The sequence below is a fragment of the Vespa velutina genome, chromosome 12, assembly GCF_912470025.1.
Source record: "Vespa velutina chromosome 12, iVesVel2.1, whole genome shotgun sequence".
Taxonomy (NCBI): domain Eukaryota; kingdom Metazoa; phylum Arthropoda; class Insecta; order Hymenoptera; family Vespidae; genus Vespa; species Vespa velutina.
Window position 1 is genome coordinate 3406990 of NC_062199.1, and position 17500 is coordinate 3424489.

At 28.8% G+C, this 17500-nt stretch overlaps 5 protein-coding genes and 1 long non-coding RNA gene across 9 annotated transcripts in view; 2 read left to right on the top strand and 4 right to left on the bottom strand.

The window, feature by feature from the left end:
* Positions 1-7211, top strand: part of LOC124953533 — a 23558-nt gene extending 16347 nt beyond the window's left edge. The window contains 7 exon segments of the mRNA XM_047505057.1: positions 2544-2604; positions 4910-5021; positions 5749-5897; positions 6076-6134; positions 6215-6356; positions 6713-6877; positions 7014-7211. Of these exon segments, the coding sequence (XP_047361013.1) occupies positions 2544-2604; positions 4910-5021; positions 5749-5897; positions 6076-6134; positions 6215-6356; positions 6713-6877; positions 7014-7160 (835 nt within the window). The 3' untranslated portion in view covers positions 7161-7211.
* Positions 471-2533, bottom strand: LOC124953228 (odorant receptor 13a-like). Its single transcript, XM_047504305.1, has 6 exons — positions 2266-2533; positions 1881-2133; positions 1602-1705; positions 1206-1535; positions 857-1132; positions 471-702 (listed from the first exon to the last, which is right to left on the bottom strand). The coding sequence occupies exons 1-6, from the start codon at positions 2455-2457 to the stop codon at positions 643-645; spliced, it is 1215 nt and encodes a 404-aa protein (XP_047360261.1). The 5' UTR covers positions 2458-2533; the 3' UTR covers positions 471-642.
* Positions 7212-7680: 469 nt separating the features above from the next.
* LOC124953534 (odorant receptor 13a-like) lies at positions 7681-9641 on the bottom strand. The gene is made up of 6 exons (XM_047505058.1): positions 9205-9641; positions 8823-9075; positions 8650-8753; positions 8224-8551; positions 7822-8087; positions 7681-7749 (listed from the first exon to the last, which is right to left on the bottom strand). Exons 1-6 carry the CDS (start codon positions 9397-9399, stop codon positions 7681-7683), a joined length of 1215 nt encoding a protein of 404 aa, XP_047361014.1. The 5' UTR covers positions 9400-9641.
* A 243-nt stretch (positions 9642-9884) lies between these two features.
* Positions 9885-13081, bottom strand: LOC124953226 (odorant receptor Or2-like). Of its 2 annotated transcripts, none has more exons than XM_047504304.1 (6): positions 12773-13081; positions 12360-12612; positions 11774-11880; positions 11001-11333; positions 10479-10832; positions 9885-9987 (listed from the first exon to the last, which is right to left on the bottom strand). In XM_047504304.1, exons 1-5 carry the CDS (start codon positions 12959-12961, stop codon positions 10497-10499), a joined length of 1218 nt encoding a protein of 405 aa, XP_047360260.1. In that variant the 5' UTR covers positions 12962-13081; the 3' UTR covers positions 9885-9987; positions 10479-10496. The 2 variants fall into 2 exon arrangements, with proteins under 2 accessions (XP_047360260.1, XP_047360259.1); XM_047504303.1 differs by lacking the exon at positions 9885-9987 and adding an exon at positions 10378-10478 and having other exon boundaries at positions 10560-10832.
* A 605-nt stretch (positions 13082-13686) lies between these two features.
* Positions 13687-17500, top strand: part of LOC124953232 — a 10282-nt gene continuing 6468 nt past the window's right edge. Inside the window, exons 1-4 of the long non-coding RNA XR_007102169.1 lie at positions 13687-13780; positions 13976-14577; positions 14850-14911; positions 15010-15481. This is a non-coding gene — a long non-coding RNA (uncharacterized LOC124953232). The remainder of the gene's footprint in view (positions 13781-13975; positions 14578-14849; positions 14912-15009; positions 15482-17500) is intronic.
* LOC124953229 (odorant receptor Or2-like) lies at positions 13923-16583 on the bottom strand. 3 transcript variants are annotated; one of them, XM_047504308.1, is made up of 6 exons: positions 16402-16583; positions 15998-16250; positions 15438-15541; positions 14846-15157; positions 14349-14621; positions 13923-14044 (listed from the first exon to the last, which is right to left on the bottom strand). In XM_047504308.1, exons 1-6 carry the CDS (start codon positions 16543-16545, stop codon positions 13982-13984), a joined length of 1149 nt encoding a protein of 382 aa, XP_047360264.1. In that variant the 5' UTR covers positions 16546-16583; the 3' UTR covers positions 13923-13981. The 3 variants fall into 3 exon arrangements, with proteins under 3 accessions (XP_047360264.1, XP_047360262.1, XP_047360265.1); XM_047504306.1 differs by having other exon boundaries at positions 14846-15175; XM_047504309.1 differs by having other exon boundaries at positions 13935-14044; positions 14357-14621; positions 14846-15175.

The following is a 17500-nucleotide window of genomic DNA, read 5'->3' on the forward strand; positions in this document are numbered from 1 at the left end:
ATATATATATATATATATTGATTGTCGGGGTTAAAAGCTGACGAATATCAGGGAAAAGATAATCAAGATTATCGAAGCGTATTTTATCGGCCCGCCTCCCACCCCGTGAGATTGACTATGATATTATTCGATAGCAGGATATCATCGATAGCGGCAATAACCGAGTTTCGATGGGAATCGCTTGAGAGCGATTATCGTAATAATGCAAGATTCTATGCGATGTCGTGACACCGTGTGACAACCCTTTGATCAATCATCACCCTTTGACTTGTGCTTACTACATGCTTACTATCAATCTAACATAGAGACATTATGTATTAAACAGGAGTAAATATATCTTGATTGTTCCTGATTCTCCAAATAAAATCTAGTATTGTTATTGATTACAATTCAATATTGATTAATATATTTATTAGGATATTTTATTTATCATTTGCAAAGATCTACAATTATATTATTATTATTATTATTATTATTATTATTATTATTATTATTATTATTATTATTGTTATTATTAATGTTGTCGTTATTATTATTATTATCATTATTATTATTAGTATTATTCCTTTCCCTGTTTATTTCCTTTTCGTCACAGATATTTCAATCATCAATCTTATAAATTTACATTATACCTTAAGATTATTATTTCTCTTCGCTCATTTGTCTTAATAAAGTGAAATATGACATCGACGTGCTCAGTATCTGTAGTATATAAATATAAATTTGTAATACCCTTTTGGACGAATTCTCAAGTGACATAATTTTCTCTCGATTCTCAACATCTCTCTATATATATATACATATATATATATATATATATATATATATATATATATATATATTGCTTTGCACTTACCCCAGTAAAGGTTTCCAAGGACATTATTGCGAATCCACCAGCCGTCAAGACACACGGCCGACGTGACCTAAGCATGATCATGCTTACACCGTATTTTAACGCTTTCCCTTTTCCCTCGTTTGGCACAAGATACCAACGAGAGTTATACACTGCTTCTGAGAGTTCTGAACTTTGCACTATTATATCGTTGCACGTCCAAGTGTATATAAGGAGCTGGGAAAGGCTTCCGGTGAAGTAAATGGCGAATATGCATTTTCTTACTAACACTTCAGCAGCCTAAAAGTTACAATATTCTCTTGGGATAATTATTTCTTTGATGATGCGCATCATTAAAGAAATTATAACTTACAAGAAATTGAAAGCCTCCGAAGCATATAATCAAACTTGATAATATTAATTGACCGAACAATATAACAGTAAATACACGTTCCATCTCATCAACGTAAGAAATTAATGCACGATGTTGCAATACGCAATCTCGTAAGTCCATTAATGCGAGCTGACCTGCCTCCTCTATGGACATTGATGTGCCATTTGTCATCGAGTTGATATACCTTTCAGAGATCATTTCCAATCTGTGTGCTAATATCTTCATCTGTGCTGCTACGTGTATGTTGAACGTGCAAATGAAATTGTCGAAACAAAATGTACAAATTCCGGAATGAAATGTCGACAATGACTGAAAAATTAATGCGTTATATGAAAATAATTTGTTATTATAATGTTTTAATAAAAATCATTTTACCTGAATGGTATATGTTATCTCGTAATAAGGTGTCATTTTAATTGGTAAATTAACCCACAATTTAAAAGGCAACACACGGTCCGTCTCGTTTCTTCCGACATTTTCTATATTTTTTTTTTTTTTTTTTTTTTTTTTTTTTTTTTTTTTAATAGCGATCAAAATGACATAAATACAAGTTATATCGTATTATTTTATTTTATATTAATTTTATTTCATTTTATTATAATCTATCCACTATAAGAGATTATAAATCATAATAATAATCATGATATCACTCACCGAATAAAGGTGCAAAGATGTAATTAAAAGATGCCAATTGAACGATCAAGGTAAATGAATATGTCATGAATACACCACGTTTATCATATTCCTCTAATATTTTTGCACTAATCTTATCGTATTCTACCTTCCAAAAATTATCCTCGGCGTAACGTATCAGCTTTAAAACGATACTACGATAATATATAAAATTGCCAAATTTCACGAGTATCATGATCAAAAGCATCGTCGCACACAAATTATAAGTTAATGCCTGAAGATATAATATAGATGTTTAATTTGATAAAAAAATCTTTGGCGCATTATCGAACGAAGGTTGTATAACGTCGATCGTATTGAATATGATTGAAAAAAGGGAGAAAATAGAAGAAGTACCTTCACTTACGTAAAAGTCACCTATACAATGATAGAGGTCAACGACTTCTACACAAATTGCAAAGCAAATTGCTAGAACAGCATAGCAAAGGGCTAAGTGAAGGAACATTTGTTCCCGCCAAGTTTCAACGTACCAAAAGCCAATAAATTTCATAAAGATACGCGTTATCGTAACCGATAGATACCTGTCTTTCTTTATCATGGTTCTATCCTTGGGATAATATCATCTACGACAAAGACTTAGAAAGCGTTTCCTAGTCGATTCTAACTCCTAAGTCTTGTTTCTAGGCCCTATAAGAGATTGATGGACACTTATCCGGTAATATGCCCCAGGGTACCATATAATCACGTATGATTTTCCAACGATCAATTGGTATTACTTTCAACTATCAAGTAATTTCTACGAACTTCGTGCAAATTCATCTTACGCAAATAACGTCAATTATTGTTGTCTCTTTTTTCTTGTTCTTTTCTTTCTTTTTCTTCATTTTGTTCTATTTGATTTTTCGCACAGTTTTATATCGTACTGTCGTGAGAAAAAGATCGAGAAATTATTTTTCGAATTAACTTGTCGGTGTCGTTTATTTGTTAAAAAAAAAAAAAAAAAAACAAAAAAACAAAAAAAAAACAAAAAAACAAAAACAAAAAGTGAACTATTTTTACAAATTTGTAAAATATAAGTGAAGTTATCGAGAAGAAGAAAAAAAGAATAAATAAATAAATAAATAAATAAATAAATTTAACAAAATCTATAGGTAACGAGAAAAATATCTATCTTACCTACGACGTTGAATCAACGATCGATAAGAGAATTTTATTGCGATCTACATTATCGACGGATGATACAGTAAGACATTTATTTAATAAACAATAATATAAATATAAATTATTCGAATTTTTAAATGATCTATCTCGTCCGATGTTTAACATTTTTCAAAGATTCTCATCGAATTAATAATTCTTCCAAATTTTGTATCAATATATTATCTGAATTAATTGAGATAATTCGTTTCTTTAAGGTCGAATGAATTTATTTTTTCGGTTTATTATTGTTTCATAAAGATCTTTCAAATCGCACTGCAATTTGTTTCCGCAAGTTAACACTAAGTTACATAAGAACCGTCAATTTCACGTAGAGCCGAACGATTACCAAAGCAAGAAAATACATTCATACGATCCGGTTTTGTCCGTAGAGAAAAACCTGTTTCCTGTTAACATTCCAGAGGATTCTTATTCATCGTACACCAATGATAAATATTAAAAAGTATTTTATTAATTCAACTGAGAATTAGGAATGATATGAGATTCGATGATGAAAAAACAAGAAAAAAAAAAAAAAAAAAAAAAGAAAAAAAAAAGATAGAACGAAAAGAAAATGTCACGCGATGACGAACGATTTTTCGTGTAAAAGAAAACGTCAATTATTATTTTTCGAAATAATGACGCATACTGTACCGCAATTTATAATAAACATATTATATCGAGTTAAAATCCTTGAGGTTTCTATCGAAGGCTAACGCAAAAGTGCTGAATAATGAATGCTTCAACTTTCCGAACAACTTGATAGTTTCCTATTGGAGCGATCCTTGTTAAGATAATTATGTATTTTGTAATCTACGCAAGATAATTATGTATTTTGTAATCTACGCAAGTACAAGCACACACACACGGACACGGACACACACGAAAACTCGTGCGCGTGCAGTTGAAATACTAAAATACTTTAATAAATTCGTGAATTTAAATAAATAAATTAATCATTTTCTTAACGTAGTTAATAATGACATATTGTTTAAATATCAGACGTCACTCAGACGTATTCGATTAAATAGATAAATATCGCAGTGTCATTTAAATGCAATCAAATAACCTTGTAACTATTTATAAAATAATAACATACGCAATTCTTACGAGTCACAATTGATGAAAAACTATTAAATAGAAGAGAAAGAAAAACGAAAAAGAAAAGGAAAATTACTCATCGATTCAGTCATAGCAATGAGAAATAATTGAATAATTAAATTGGTAAATTATTCGTAAAAATAAAATTGAAACAAATTAAAAAGAATAGGATAGAGACGTTTAACTAAGGTATAAAAATAAAAAAAGAAAATAAAAAAATTAACGTCAACGTACGTTAATTATTCTTGTCTAATAAAAATTATATTTATCTTTTCTTTCTCATGATTAATTGATCTATCGATGAACGTTCCTCGATCCTTTGGATTTTTCCTTTTTTCTTTTCGAAAAGAAGAAGAAAAGAAAAAAAAAAAAAATACCAACGAAATTGAACATGTACTATTATCATATCAAATAAGAAAGAATATATTTTTACATGACTGGTGATAAGAAATATCAAAAAAAAAAAAAAAAAAGAAAAAAAAAATAAATAAATAAATAAATAAAACATGAAAAGAAAAAGAATAAAAATAAATGACTCAACAAAATCTAAATAGGAATATGCAATGATTCTTATCGAAAGAGAACAAATCACACACGTGGCAACGCCCACGAGAATCATCGTGAATCATCAGATTTGAAAAGTAACTAACATGATCGATATATCTCTGGCTCTTTGCTTTTCCTTTCCTCTTCTCTCTTCTCTCTATCCCTTCCCCCTTCCATCCCTACTATCTCAAACTTGTTAACAACAGAGAGGCAGCACCGTAGTAACAGGTCATATTTATATAGAGAGTTTGGAGAACCGACGTATGATCATAAAGACTATTGCTATTCAACGTATCAACGAGAAACTCAACGATAAAGGTTGGTTCAATAAATTATTATGCAAAATATATAACTCTTAAAAATTATGTTTCAATCGAGAAATTTAGTGAAATTATTTCGATTTTGATCTTGGTGATCCAGTGAACGTTAAATCGAAGTTTTTCGTTTTATAATTGTGAGATAAAACTAAGAGAAACATATAGAGAGAGAGAGAGAGAGAACACGTTCCACATATTTGTCCTTGAACAGATACATATGTTACGTTATATGATATGTAGAAGTGTTAACTATCCTTAATGAGTTAATATTTCGAAAGTAGAACTATGTGTTTTATTAATGAATTCTAAAGAGGATGTTATTAGATATACGTGGGATTTTATTAATAACAGAAAAAAAAAAAAAACTACGTGGCACGTTTAACTACGTTCGTATGTATCATTTTCATTTCTAATTCAATATTACGTAATCGATTTTCAATGGAACAAAAGTCATTTGAATGAAACGATATTATAATACTTTCAACTGTATTGTTTTTAGTTTACGTACGAAAGAAGATTAAAATAATCATTGAGATAAGAATTTTTCTCGATTCGTGATAAGAAAATTTTTATTTATTACATATTTGACCGCAGATAAAATCATTATGGCGATGTAATAATCTCGTAAATAATAATTTAATGAAATATATATATATATATATATATATATATATATATATATATCTGATAATAATGATATGATTCGACGTTTGTTTGAAAATTTATAGAAAGAAATATGCCGATCGATCTTTATCAAACACTAGGAAGTGCGCCATGCTGTGCCGTTCGTTTAACAGCAGCGTCTGTCGGTGTTACCTTGAATTTGAAAGAAATTAATTTAATGAATGGTGAACAACTCAAACCAGAATTTCTAAAGGTAATTATTTAAATATCGATTAAATATCGATTAAATATCGATTAAATATCGATTAAATATCTTAAAACTTTATAATATTTTTCTATATTTTTTCCTTTTCTTTTTTTTTTTTCTTTCTGTTTCTTTCTGTTCATTGATCATTTCAACATTTAACAAATGCAATTTCGAAATATTCTAGATAAATCCTCAACATACTGTACCTACCATCGATGACAATGGTTTTTACTTATCCGAAAGGTATTTTTATTATCTTGCATTAATTGTTATGTATGTATTGTTAATTGTTATGTATGTTAATGATTAATCATTTCTCACAGTCGTGCAATTATGGGATATTTAATTGATCAGTATGGTAAAAATGATTCATTGTATCCAAAGGATCCAAAGAAACGTGCTATTGTTAATCAAAGATTGTTTTTCGATGCGAACAATTTGTATCAATCTTTTGCTGATTATTATGTAAGTTAATAATTATTCTATGACATATACATATATATACATATTAGGGGGACCAAATAGTAATGTCGCTTTCTTAAATTAAATTCAAACTAATAAATTTTTAACAAGTTTTTATTTCTAATTACAATCAAATATCGACATGCGCAGAAACGACATTACTTTCCGGTTCCCCTAATATACACACACACACACACACACACATATATTAATTATTTTCTTTCTACTTTCTATTTGTTATTTATTATTTATATAATATATATATATATATATATATAATATTAATATAATAACATTATTAAATAATAGTAATAATAATATATATGACATATTTGTAAATGATATCTTTGATTGTATAGTATCCAACGATCTTCGCTGGAGCACCTAAGGATCAAACAAAATATGAGAAATTGGAAAAGGTTCTTGAATTCCTTGATAAATTTTTAGAAAATGAGACCTACGTTGCTGGCAAAAATATGACGATAGCTGATCATTCTATTGCCGTCACCATTTCTAATTTTGAGGTAAAAAGAGGAGTAAAAAAACAAAAAAATAAGCGCTCCTATTCGTTTCATCTAACATAATTTATTTATTATATAACTTGTTGACGTTCTTTGTTATCTCGTTATCATGTTTTTCTTTTTTTTTTTTTTTTTGCAGTTAATGGATTACGATCTTAGTAAATTTCCGCATATTACTAAATGGTACAAGCGTATGAAGACTGAAATTGTTAAATATGATGAAATTCGTACTGAGAGTCTAAAAGCTTTTAAAGGTTTGATAGATATTCTAAAAAAGAAGAAGTAAATTTTTCATCATATGAAAAAAAGAACAAATATACATATTATTTATTATTAATGAAATTTCTTTTAAATTTGTGATTGTTTCTTTTTTATTTTCTTTTTTTTTTTTTTCTCTTTTTTCTTTTTTTTTTTTACTTTCAATACTTTGTTATTCGTAGAAAAAAAATTATGTACAAATAAATTACAAAACATTGATACATCCTATTTAAATTAAATCACTTATCCCGAATGATCAGTAAGTATTATATGATGATATAAATGATTTCTATCTTATCTACTAATAAAATCTTTAAAAGATACTAATTGTCGATAATACAGTTCATTGACATTATCATATCGGTAATTCAATAGTTCGAAAGATAACTTAAAATTTTATTTCTCATTTGTAATACAACGATAAGAAAAATTAAAAATGCATTAATAATTTATCAAATAATTCTATTACTTTATACTATTATATTATACTATATTATTTTATTAATATTACAATTTATTATAAGTTTAATTCTTTATGAGTATATATATCAGACACCAATTACTTCCAAACTTCGTTGTCTGAGTAATGTGAAATAGGACATTGCGGTACTTATTACCTGTAAATGTAACAATATTTAATTAAAAATAATTCTAATTAATTTTTTAACATAAGATAAAATAAATTTTACTGCTGTATAAGTTTCCAAAGATACGGAGAAAAATCCACCGGCTGATAGGACACAAGGTTTTTGTGCTCTTATAATAATTATGAATAAACCTTTCCTTAACAATTTACCAATTTTATTTATAGGCATAGATGTCCATGATGATGAGTATGCTGCCACAGCTATATTCATGCTCTCTTCTGTTAATATATTACAGCTGTATGTAAACATCATTAGTTGGGTCATTGTACCTATTATATAAAATATAAAAACGGCACGTCGGATAGGAGCTGCCTCTGCCTTTAATAATTTATAAAAATTTTTTTTAATATAAAAACATATTGAAAAACATATTGCAATGATATTTTGATGTATTGAAAAAAGAAATAATAATTTTAACGATAACTTTTAATATTTAAATAATACTTTTACTCACTATAAATATTTCATAGCCCACTAGGCATATCAATATACTGAATATTAATACCTGGCCGAGCGTAATAAAAGTAAATACGTGATTTAAATCCTTGGAATATTTGATGAGCATTTGATGCTGTATCACAAGTTCCTTAAATCTATTGTAAACATCTTCTAAATGATTAATATGATTATAATTACGGATATCGTTTTCTTGATAAATTTTAATAAGACGATTTTGCAAAATACGAAATTGTCCTGCCGTATGTATGTTCATGATGCATAATAAACAATCGAAACAAAAATAACAAATGCCAACCCCATAAAGTGATAAAATCTAGAATATAATGCAAGACAAAAAAAACAAAATTTCTAAAATAATATTAAAGTATATTATAATGATTATAATTGAATATCTTATGATTAATTAAATACCTGTATTACGAACATTATCTCGAAATATGGCGACATTGAAAAAGGAAAATCAATCCACATTGTAAATGGTAATATCCTGTCGGTTTCATTTTTACCAATGTTTTCTTAAAAACTATTAAAATTAATTAATCATCTCCTTCGAAATAATTTCTTTTTATTATATTATCCCTTACCAATGATCGGTGTTATCATATAACCAAAAACTGTACCCAAAGCAAAAAAAATAAACGAACAAACGAAATATGTGCATTGCTTTCTACAAGTTTCTATGATAATATTCTCGTCGTGTTGATAATCGGAATTCCAAAATTGATTTTGCATGTATTGTATCAGATACATAAATTTCGTACGATGTAAGGTTAATATTAACATTTTAGTTAGAACCATTACGAGCGTCATGGTGTTACACAATATATATATCGCTTCCTAAAAAAAAAAAAAAAAAAAAAAAAAAAAAAAAAAAAAAAAAAAAAAAAAAAATTTATTAATAATATTAATATGGAATCGATGACGATACAATGGATATTAAAAATGATTAAAATAATTTATACTTACGGTGAAATTGTTACGGGAATAAATAAAATCAGTTATCTCGACGTAAACGGCGAATGATACGGCACCGACGTTATAATAAAAAGCAATACGTCGTCGAAATTGTTCCTTCGGATTGACGGCTAACCAAAAGCCAGTAAATTTCATGAAAAAAGTAGTTAAGATTATCGAAATATCTTTTCTCTTGTGATTTAGCATTGTGATACAAATTGACTTGATTTGATTCAATTCAAGTCAGTTACGACTTATCTATCTCTGAATACAAAACGATAGAGAAAACTTTTGACGTTGATTCTTGACAAGCGATTATCGTAATAACAGTTCACCTAGCTGGACTTGTCTTTGATCTGTTGTCAACTTTCATCAAGATCCAATGATACCTGTCAACCTGTCATTCTAATAACATAGGCTTTTCCTACGAACAACTATCGTACGACTGATCTCATATAATATTCTTCTTTTTTGAATTCATAAAGATCGAAGACATCGAACGTTTTTCGAACTTTGGACTCTTTTTTTCTTTTTCTCTTATTTTTCCTTTTTTTTTTTTTTTTCTTTTTCTTTCTCTTTTTTTGTTTTTCTTTTTTTTTCTTCTTTCCTTTCCTTTCCCAAATCCTCCAATTTTCTTTGATACGAAAAATACGGACGCCTGACAATTTAGAAAGCATAGAGATAGACTGTTATCTCGTTGTTCGCCATGGACTCTATGATCAATCGTTCACTTTTCGAGAGTCGTGATCGTGCGATCAAGCGTCTCGCGTCATATGCAGAAAATTGTGATCTGATCTAAAAAAAAGAAAAAAAAAAAAGTAATCACAGTGTCACAGTTTTGATCAGAATGACGAAGAATGATAGAAACGATTTTGATCCGAGTGTTAAATCAATGTGAAATAATCAGTGTACATTAATGAGCTTGTATATATTTTTGAATTGAAATGAAAATATTTTCAATTCCAAAAATAAGATCGAGAATATGTGTACGATAACCATTCAAAATATCTGACAAAATTGTAAATTGTAATAATGACGGTCATCATCATCATCATCATCATCATCATCATCATCATCATCATCATCATCATGTGTTCTATCTTACGTAAGTAATTCTATGATCAAAGATTAATACGAAAGACTTATTGAAATAATGATAAATATTAAGATATTTTATTAATTCGATACAGATTGTTGGAAGTCGTTAATTAAATATCATTTATCAATCCTTCGTCTTCTTCAAAGTTACGTAATAATGTGAAGTACGATGTTGCAGTACTTAATACCTTAAATTAATAATCTTGTTATTTGAAAAATAGTTGAATACAATTGAGCGATATTGTCGTCAGGAATGGATTATTAATTACCCCCATAAACGTTTCAAGAGATACGGGAAAGAAGCCACCGGCTGTAATGTAACAGGGTCGATTGGCTCGTAACATCATCATCATAAGTCCCATTTTAATCTTCTTATAGGGCTCATGGGATAATGTCTGCCAATTAGCATTGTAAGCTGCATCACCGACCGCACGACTTTCGATGATTACCTCATTCCCAGCGGACGTTGTGACAAATAATTGAAAGAAACAACCGTAAACGTGTGCGAAGAATAGAAACTGACGTGTTGCAATGCCACGGGACTTTAAATTGGAAGAAAATTAATCGTTAACGAAATCGAGATCGATCATTGTCAAATTGGATTTCATTTTCTTTCTATTTTTTTTTTCTTCTCCTTCTTCTTTTTTTTCTTTTTTTTTTTTTTTTTTTTTTTTTTTTTTTTTTCGACAAACTTTCGAGAATGTGTGTACCATAAAAAGTTGAAATCCTGCGACGCAAAGCATGATACTGGACATCAACAATTGGAACAACGTGGCCATCGCAAATATCCTTTCCAATTCGTCGACATAATCAATAAGCATACGATGATGTTCAACGCATCTTTTAAATTCTCGAAAAGTTTTTATTGCGTCATCGTCCAAGGAAATATATTCGTTTTTCCTGGAATACAATATGCTATTGTCGAACAACGTTTCCAAACGATGTTGCAATATCCTGAATTGTCCAGCCAACGTTAGATTCAACAGGCATAGAAAATTATCGAAACAACAGAAACAAAGTCCTGAATGTATCAATGCGATAATCTGCGAAATGATACGTCTAGAAAAATAATTATATCCTATTGTATTCTAATTGATTAACCCTAGTTGAGACTATTAGGAATGGATATAGAACATTAAACAGATCAACTTTGAGCTTAATTTGAGATAATTTGCGCTAAGTATGATTTATGGAATATTTTTTTTTTTTTCCTTGCTTTTTCTTTTTTATATAATCACAAAATTGAAAATGTATGCTTTCAAATCTATTGATTTATTTATTTCGTTCGAGGCTTCAAAGGATATACGGTATTTTTTTTTTTTCTTTCTTTTTTTTTCTCGGAATCAAAATTGTTCATTCTTTATAATTGACGGTCGCTCAAAGTGCCTGTAAATTGTGACACATCCCCAAGTAAATAATATTAAAATTATTTTGACGTATGTCCGCAACTAGGGTTATATATTTGCAAAATTAATATTGTCACCTCCATTGCAAATGCCCATTCGAAATATGGCGACAAATGTATGTCTGCTCCCCCTAACCAGATGTCGAAGGGTAAGATTCTGTCGCTCTCATTTTTTCCTATATTTTCTGTAAAGAGAACATTTATTTTTCCTTTTTCATGTTCTTTTATTTTTTTTTTCTTTTTCTTTTTTTTTTTTTTTTTTTTGAGCGGAACGACGAAGAGCGAGAGAAACTTTTTAATCGACGCGTAGACCACAATCAATATCATTTCACGATTGCTTGAATTTAAGAAAGTTGAAACAAAAAAAAGAAAAAATAGAAAAAGAAAAAGAAAAAAAAGCAGATCGATATATATATATATAAAAATAACTTCGTGATGTGTTCTTTTTTTGTTTTCTTTTTTTGTTCTTTTTTCTTTTGTTCTTTTTTTCTTTTCTTTTCTTTTCTTTTTTTTTTTTTTTTTTTTTTTTTATTACACATTTTGTTCAAAACACCCTTGGCATTTCTTCGTTTGTACCAACGAAAGTAAATGTCATTAAGAGTTTAACACACTTAAAACTATTTGACAATTAATAGTAATAGTAATAGTAGTAGTAATAGTATACCTATTAGAGGGATTAACATGTAAGAAAATACGGTGCTTTGTACGCAACACGTAAAACAACAAATCAAAATCGATCCCTTTTTATTAACGTCATTCAATATCTTTTCATCGTATTCGTCGTATTCCTTGAACCAAAAACTTTCCTCGGTGTATCTAATTAATTTAATAATGTCTTTACGATTAGGCAAAAATACGATTAATTTCAATAGAATCACTACCACTGGCATTGCACTGCAAGCGGTATACGTGAGTGCCTGTCAAAATAAAAATTTACATGATTCAGATATAATGTGAATGAAGAAAGTGGTGGTGGTGGTGGTGGGGGGGGGGCGAGAAGAGGGAAAGGAAACGAAAAAAAAGAAAAAAAGAAACAACAAACAAATTAGAAAGAAACGTAAAAAAAGTGAGACTCACGTAGAATTCATTGAGGCTAACGTAAAAATCATATGCCTCGATCCACAAGGCTATCCCAATTGCAAAGATGGTGTAACTGAGAAGTATATCGAGTAAACGTTCCTCGTTAATCGTATCAGCCGACCAAAATCCAATGATTTTCATTAAAAACCTTGCTATATTGACCGACAAAAATTTCATTTTATTCATCGTTCTATTGTCTTACGCGATACTGAAAATGCAAATATCGTTCCAAGTCTTTCCTAATTCTAAAGAAACGATTATTAATTTACAAACGAGTAATAATAGACCGTGAAAAACGATGAACGTTCTTTATCGTTACCTTTGAACGTTCAAAGAACATGAAAGACTATATATATACACACACATACGTTTACTTTTAAATAGAAAATCTTTTCTAAGTTTCTAACGACGTTCCTCTTACTTTAGAATTTTTATAAATAATTTCTAAATCGTTTACTCTTTTTTTTTTCTTCTTTTTTCTCTCTTTTTTTTTTTTTTTTTTTTTTTTTTTTTTATAAAATAACATCCAGGAAAAGAATTCATTAAACGTAATAATACGTTTCTTTCGTTACAAGCATGATTGATAAGTGGATTGTTGCATCGAAAGGGGGAAAAAAAAAAAAAAAAAGAAAAGAAAAGAAAAAAGAAAATCATACAACGCAAGAGTATAGTTAAACGAATGGTATTATACATAAATCATTAGAAACTTTTCAACGAGATTAGAAATTGTGAAATAAGAAGATAGTCGATATTGTATTATAGACTATGAAGAAAAATTACTTGCAAATGATCGTGGGATTGTCAGATCAAAAGAATAACGATAACAGCTGTCTCTAGTCGTAAGAATATGAGAGGAGGAGGTGATGGAGGAGGAGAAGGAGGAGGAGGAGGAGGAGGAGGAGAAAGATCGTAACGTGGAATGGCTAACATAGAATGAAATACAAGGGAATAGATAGAACAGAGGAAACCTGAAATCATCATTCATACAAGAGAATATAATGAAAGGTAAGAAAATTATGATTGATCCGACATATATCAAAGTTGAATGAAAATGTAAAAACTTAAGGGGGGGGGGGGAGGGAGGAAAAAAAAATCTTAAAATAAGTCGTAATATTAATCTATTATATATTTCTATATATATTAATTTTGATGAATATTTTCTCTCTTTTCTTTTTTCCATTTTCACATTTTCTTCGATAGAAAAATTCAATCGTTTTCGTCATCGAATGTTCTCAACAACGTGAAGTAAGAAGCTGCTGTCTTCAAGACCTACAAAGAAAATCAAGGAAAAAAAAAAATAAAATAACGTAAATAAGAAAAAGAAGAAAAGGAAAGAAAAAGAAAAAAATACAAAAAAAAAGAAAATACAAAACAAATTAAAAAAAGAAAAAGAAAAGAAAGAAAAAGTACGTAAGTTTTCAATCTCTTATAAATTCCCATGAGTTTGTTATTAATATTCTTCTTCTTCTTCTTCTTCTTATTATTATTATTATTATTATTATTATTATTATTATTATTATTATTATTATTATTATTATTATTATTATTGTTATAATATTAATTTTATTGTTACCGCCATACATGTTTCGAGAGAGACAGGAAAAAATCCGCCTGCAGTTATGCAACAAGGCTTTTGTGCTCGGATCATAATCATTATAAGACTTCCACTTATGCTGGTAAAAATTTCTGAAGGGAGGAAGGGCCAATTTGCGGCGTAGGCGCCCTCGCTCACAGCTTGACTGGCAATCAATACCTCATTTGCCGTCAAAGTTATTGCAAAGAGTTGGAAAAAGCATCCGTTGGTATGAGCGACAAATATCATCCTCCTTATCAACGTTCCTTGTGACTATTGTTCATGGAAATATAATTAAATATGTATTATTATTATTATTATTATTATTATTATTATTATTATTATTATTATCATTATTCATTAATGTGATTATTATTATTTTTCAATTCGTGCAATTGTAATTTTTTTTTTTTTTCTTATCCAATAGAAAATTAATAATCATTTTTCTTTTTCTTTTTTTTTTTTTTTTTTTTTTTTTTTTGTTTAATTTCATTTACCAAGAACATTTGAAATCCAGCTACGCAAAGCATCACGCTTGATATTAACAATTGGCACAACATCGTGTGAGTAAATATATTTTCCAATTTGTCAATATAATTAATCAATTCATTGTGCCTCTTAATGCAATCATTTAATCTTTCGTTATTCAATGTTATGACAGTTTTCAATGATACGTTAACGTCCCAATCAAAAATCGTCTCGAGCTTGTGCTGTAGTATTTTGAATTGACCGGCGGCGTGCATGCTTAAGAGGCATAAAAAATTATCGAAACAGGCGAAACAAACGGCGGTGTGTATCAGGGCGAGAGTCTGCGAAATGAAATGTTTCTGGAAAAAAATCAATTTGAAATATCGATGGATATTAATTGTTATTGGGGGAAATTTATAAAGTGACAACGATTGAAATTCTTCTGAAACAACAGTCGAGGCTTAATGCGATTAAAGATGAGTGGAAAGAGTAGAAAAAAATGGAAAAAGGAAAGAAGAAGAAGAAGAAGAAGAAGAAGAAAATAAAAGAAAAAAAAGGGAGAGAGAGAGAGAGAGAGAGAAAAAAAATTGAAAGAAAATATAATTGTCTCGAAGATATTACCTCAATCGTAAAGAATATCTCGAAATAAGGGCTCATTGAAAAAGGTAGATCGATCCATATCTTGAACGGTAGAATCCTATCGCTATCATTTTTACCCAAGTTTTCTATATGAAATAAATGAATTATCTCGCTTATCGATCAATATCGATCGACAATCGTCGATTAATCCTTATTGTTCAAATCTTAAAATAATTTGGAAATTGTGCGCTTGGGGTTGCGTCATAACCTACAGACACTTCCATCATTTTTATATGGAATCAATAATTTTAACTCCAAAAAAAATATTTTATATATATATATATATATATGCTTTGAAGCCTTGAATGAAATAATCAATCAAGGTGCATTTCCAATTCTGTCATTATAAAAAAAAAAGGAAAAGAAAAAAGAGAAAAGAAAAATTCCATGAATCATGCTTAACGCAAATTGTTTTAATCGAGCTCAAAGTTGATCTGTTCGGTATTCCATATCACCCCATGAACACAAGGTTACAACAAACTAGGGTTATTAAAAAAAGAAAAAAAAAACGAAAAGATATCATAGAATTATTTAAAATTTACCTATTATCGGTGTAAGGGTATAAGTAACAGCGGTTCCTTGAACAAAAAACGTGAAGGAACACATCAAAAGTATTCCCTTATTATCGATCTCATTTAATATCTTTTCACCAAAATCATCGTATTCCCGATACCAAAAGTTTTCTTGGGTATATTTTATCAAGTTCATCATTTTCGTACGGTGTAACATAAATATCGATATTTTAAGTAATACTATTATCACTGGCATTATACTGCAGGCAGTATAAGTGATCGCCTGTAAGAACATATTACGAGGATCGTATAGAAATTTTGTTCGTTCGATCATTCAAAAATGAACTTTTCTTTTTGGATTAATGATACATGTTTTTTTCTTTTTTTTTTTTTTCCTTCTTCTTCTTCTTCTTCTTCTTCTTCTTTATACTCACGTAAAAATCACCCCAACTATAATAAACGTCGAGAGACACGATAACCAAAGAAGTTGTTACTGCCATCAACGTGTAAAATAATATACCGTCGAATATCCATTTTTCTTTAGAGCTTTCGGGATACCAGAAACCGACGGTTTTCATAAGAAACCGTGCTATCTTTATTGAAAAATACTTTGACGATTTACTTGCCATAATCAATCGTTCGTTCATAACGTCTCGTTTCTATATACCAAAGAAATTACATATAGGGTATAATAACGATAAACTAATGATAGATTAGTAGACGTGTCAAATTTGACATCTCTTTGATACTACTATGATCACTTTCGCGTTCTATTACGGCCATTGATGCACGTCAAACGTTTAAAGAATATATTATAAAACGAATAGAGGAATAATAAATTCAAATTTCTTTTGATATCGTAATCCAAAGAAATCCCCCCTACACTCGTTCAACAATCGTGCGTGCAACATTTTTCATATTTCTAAGATCGTCTTCGTTTTTCTCTTTGAAAGAAAGAAAAAGAAAAAAAAAGAGAGAGAGAGAGAGAGAAAAAAAGAAAGAAAAGTCTGAAGACTTCCGTACAAAGCGTCAGGTGTGAATGATACGACAGAAGATCGATAAATCTTATTCATTTCGCTGTAATAAAGAGCAATACGTACAAATGATTTATAAAGTCATATAATATATATGGAATCTTTTCTTTTACTTACTTTTTATTTTTCAACTTAGTTATACCCGTTGGATGATATAGAATATCCACGGACGAACTTCGTGCACAATTAAAACAATTTGCGCTAAGTGTGATTCGTAAATTTTCATTGTTATTTTTATTTATTTATTATTTTTCTTGTTTTTTTCTTTTTTTTTTCTTTTGTTTTTTCTTTTCTTTTATAATGACAGAATTAGAAAGGCATAATTTGCGCTAAGTGTGATTCGTGAATTTTCATTGTTATTTTTATTTATTTATTATTTTCCCTGTTTTTTGTTTCTTTTCTTTTATAATGACAAAATTAGAAAGGCATAATTTGCGCTAAGTATGATTCGTGAATTTTCATTGTTATTTTTATTTATTTATTATTTTTCTTGTTTTTT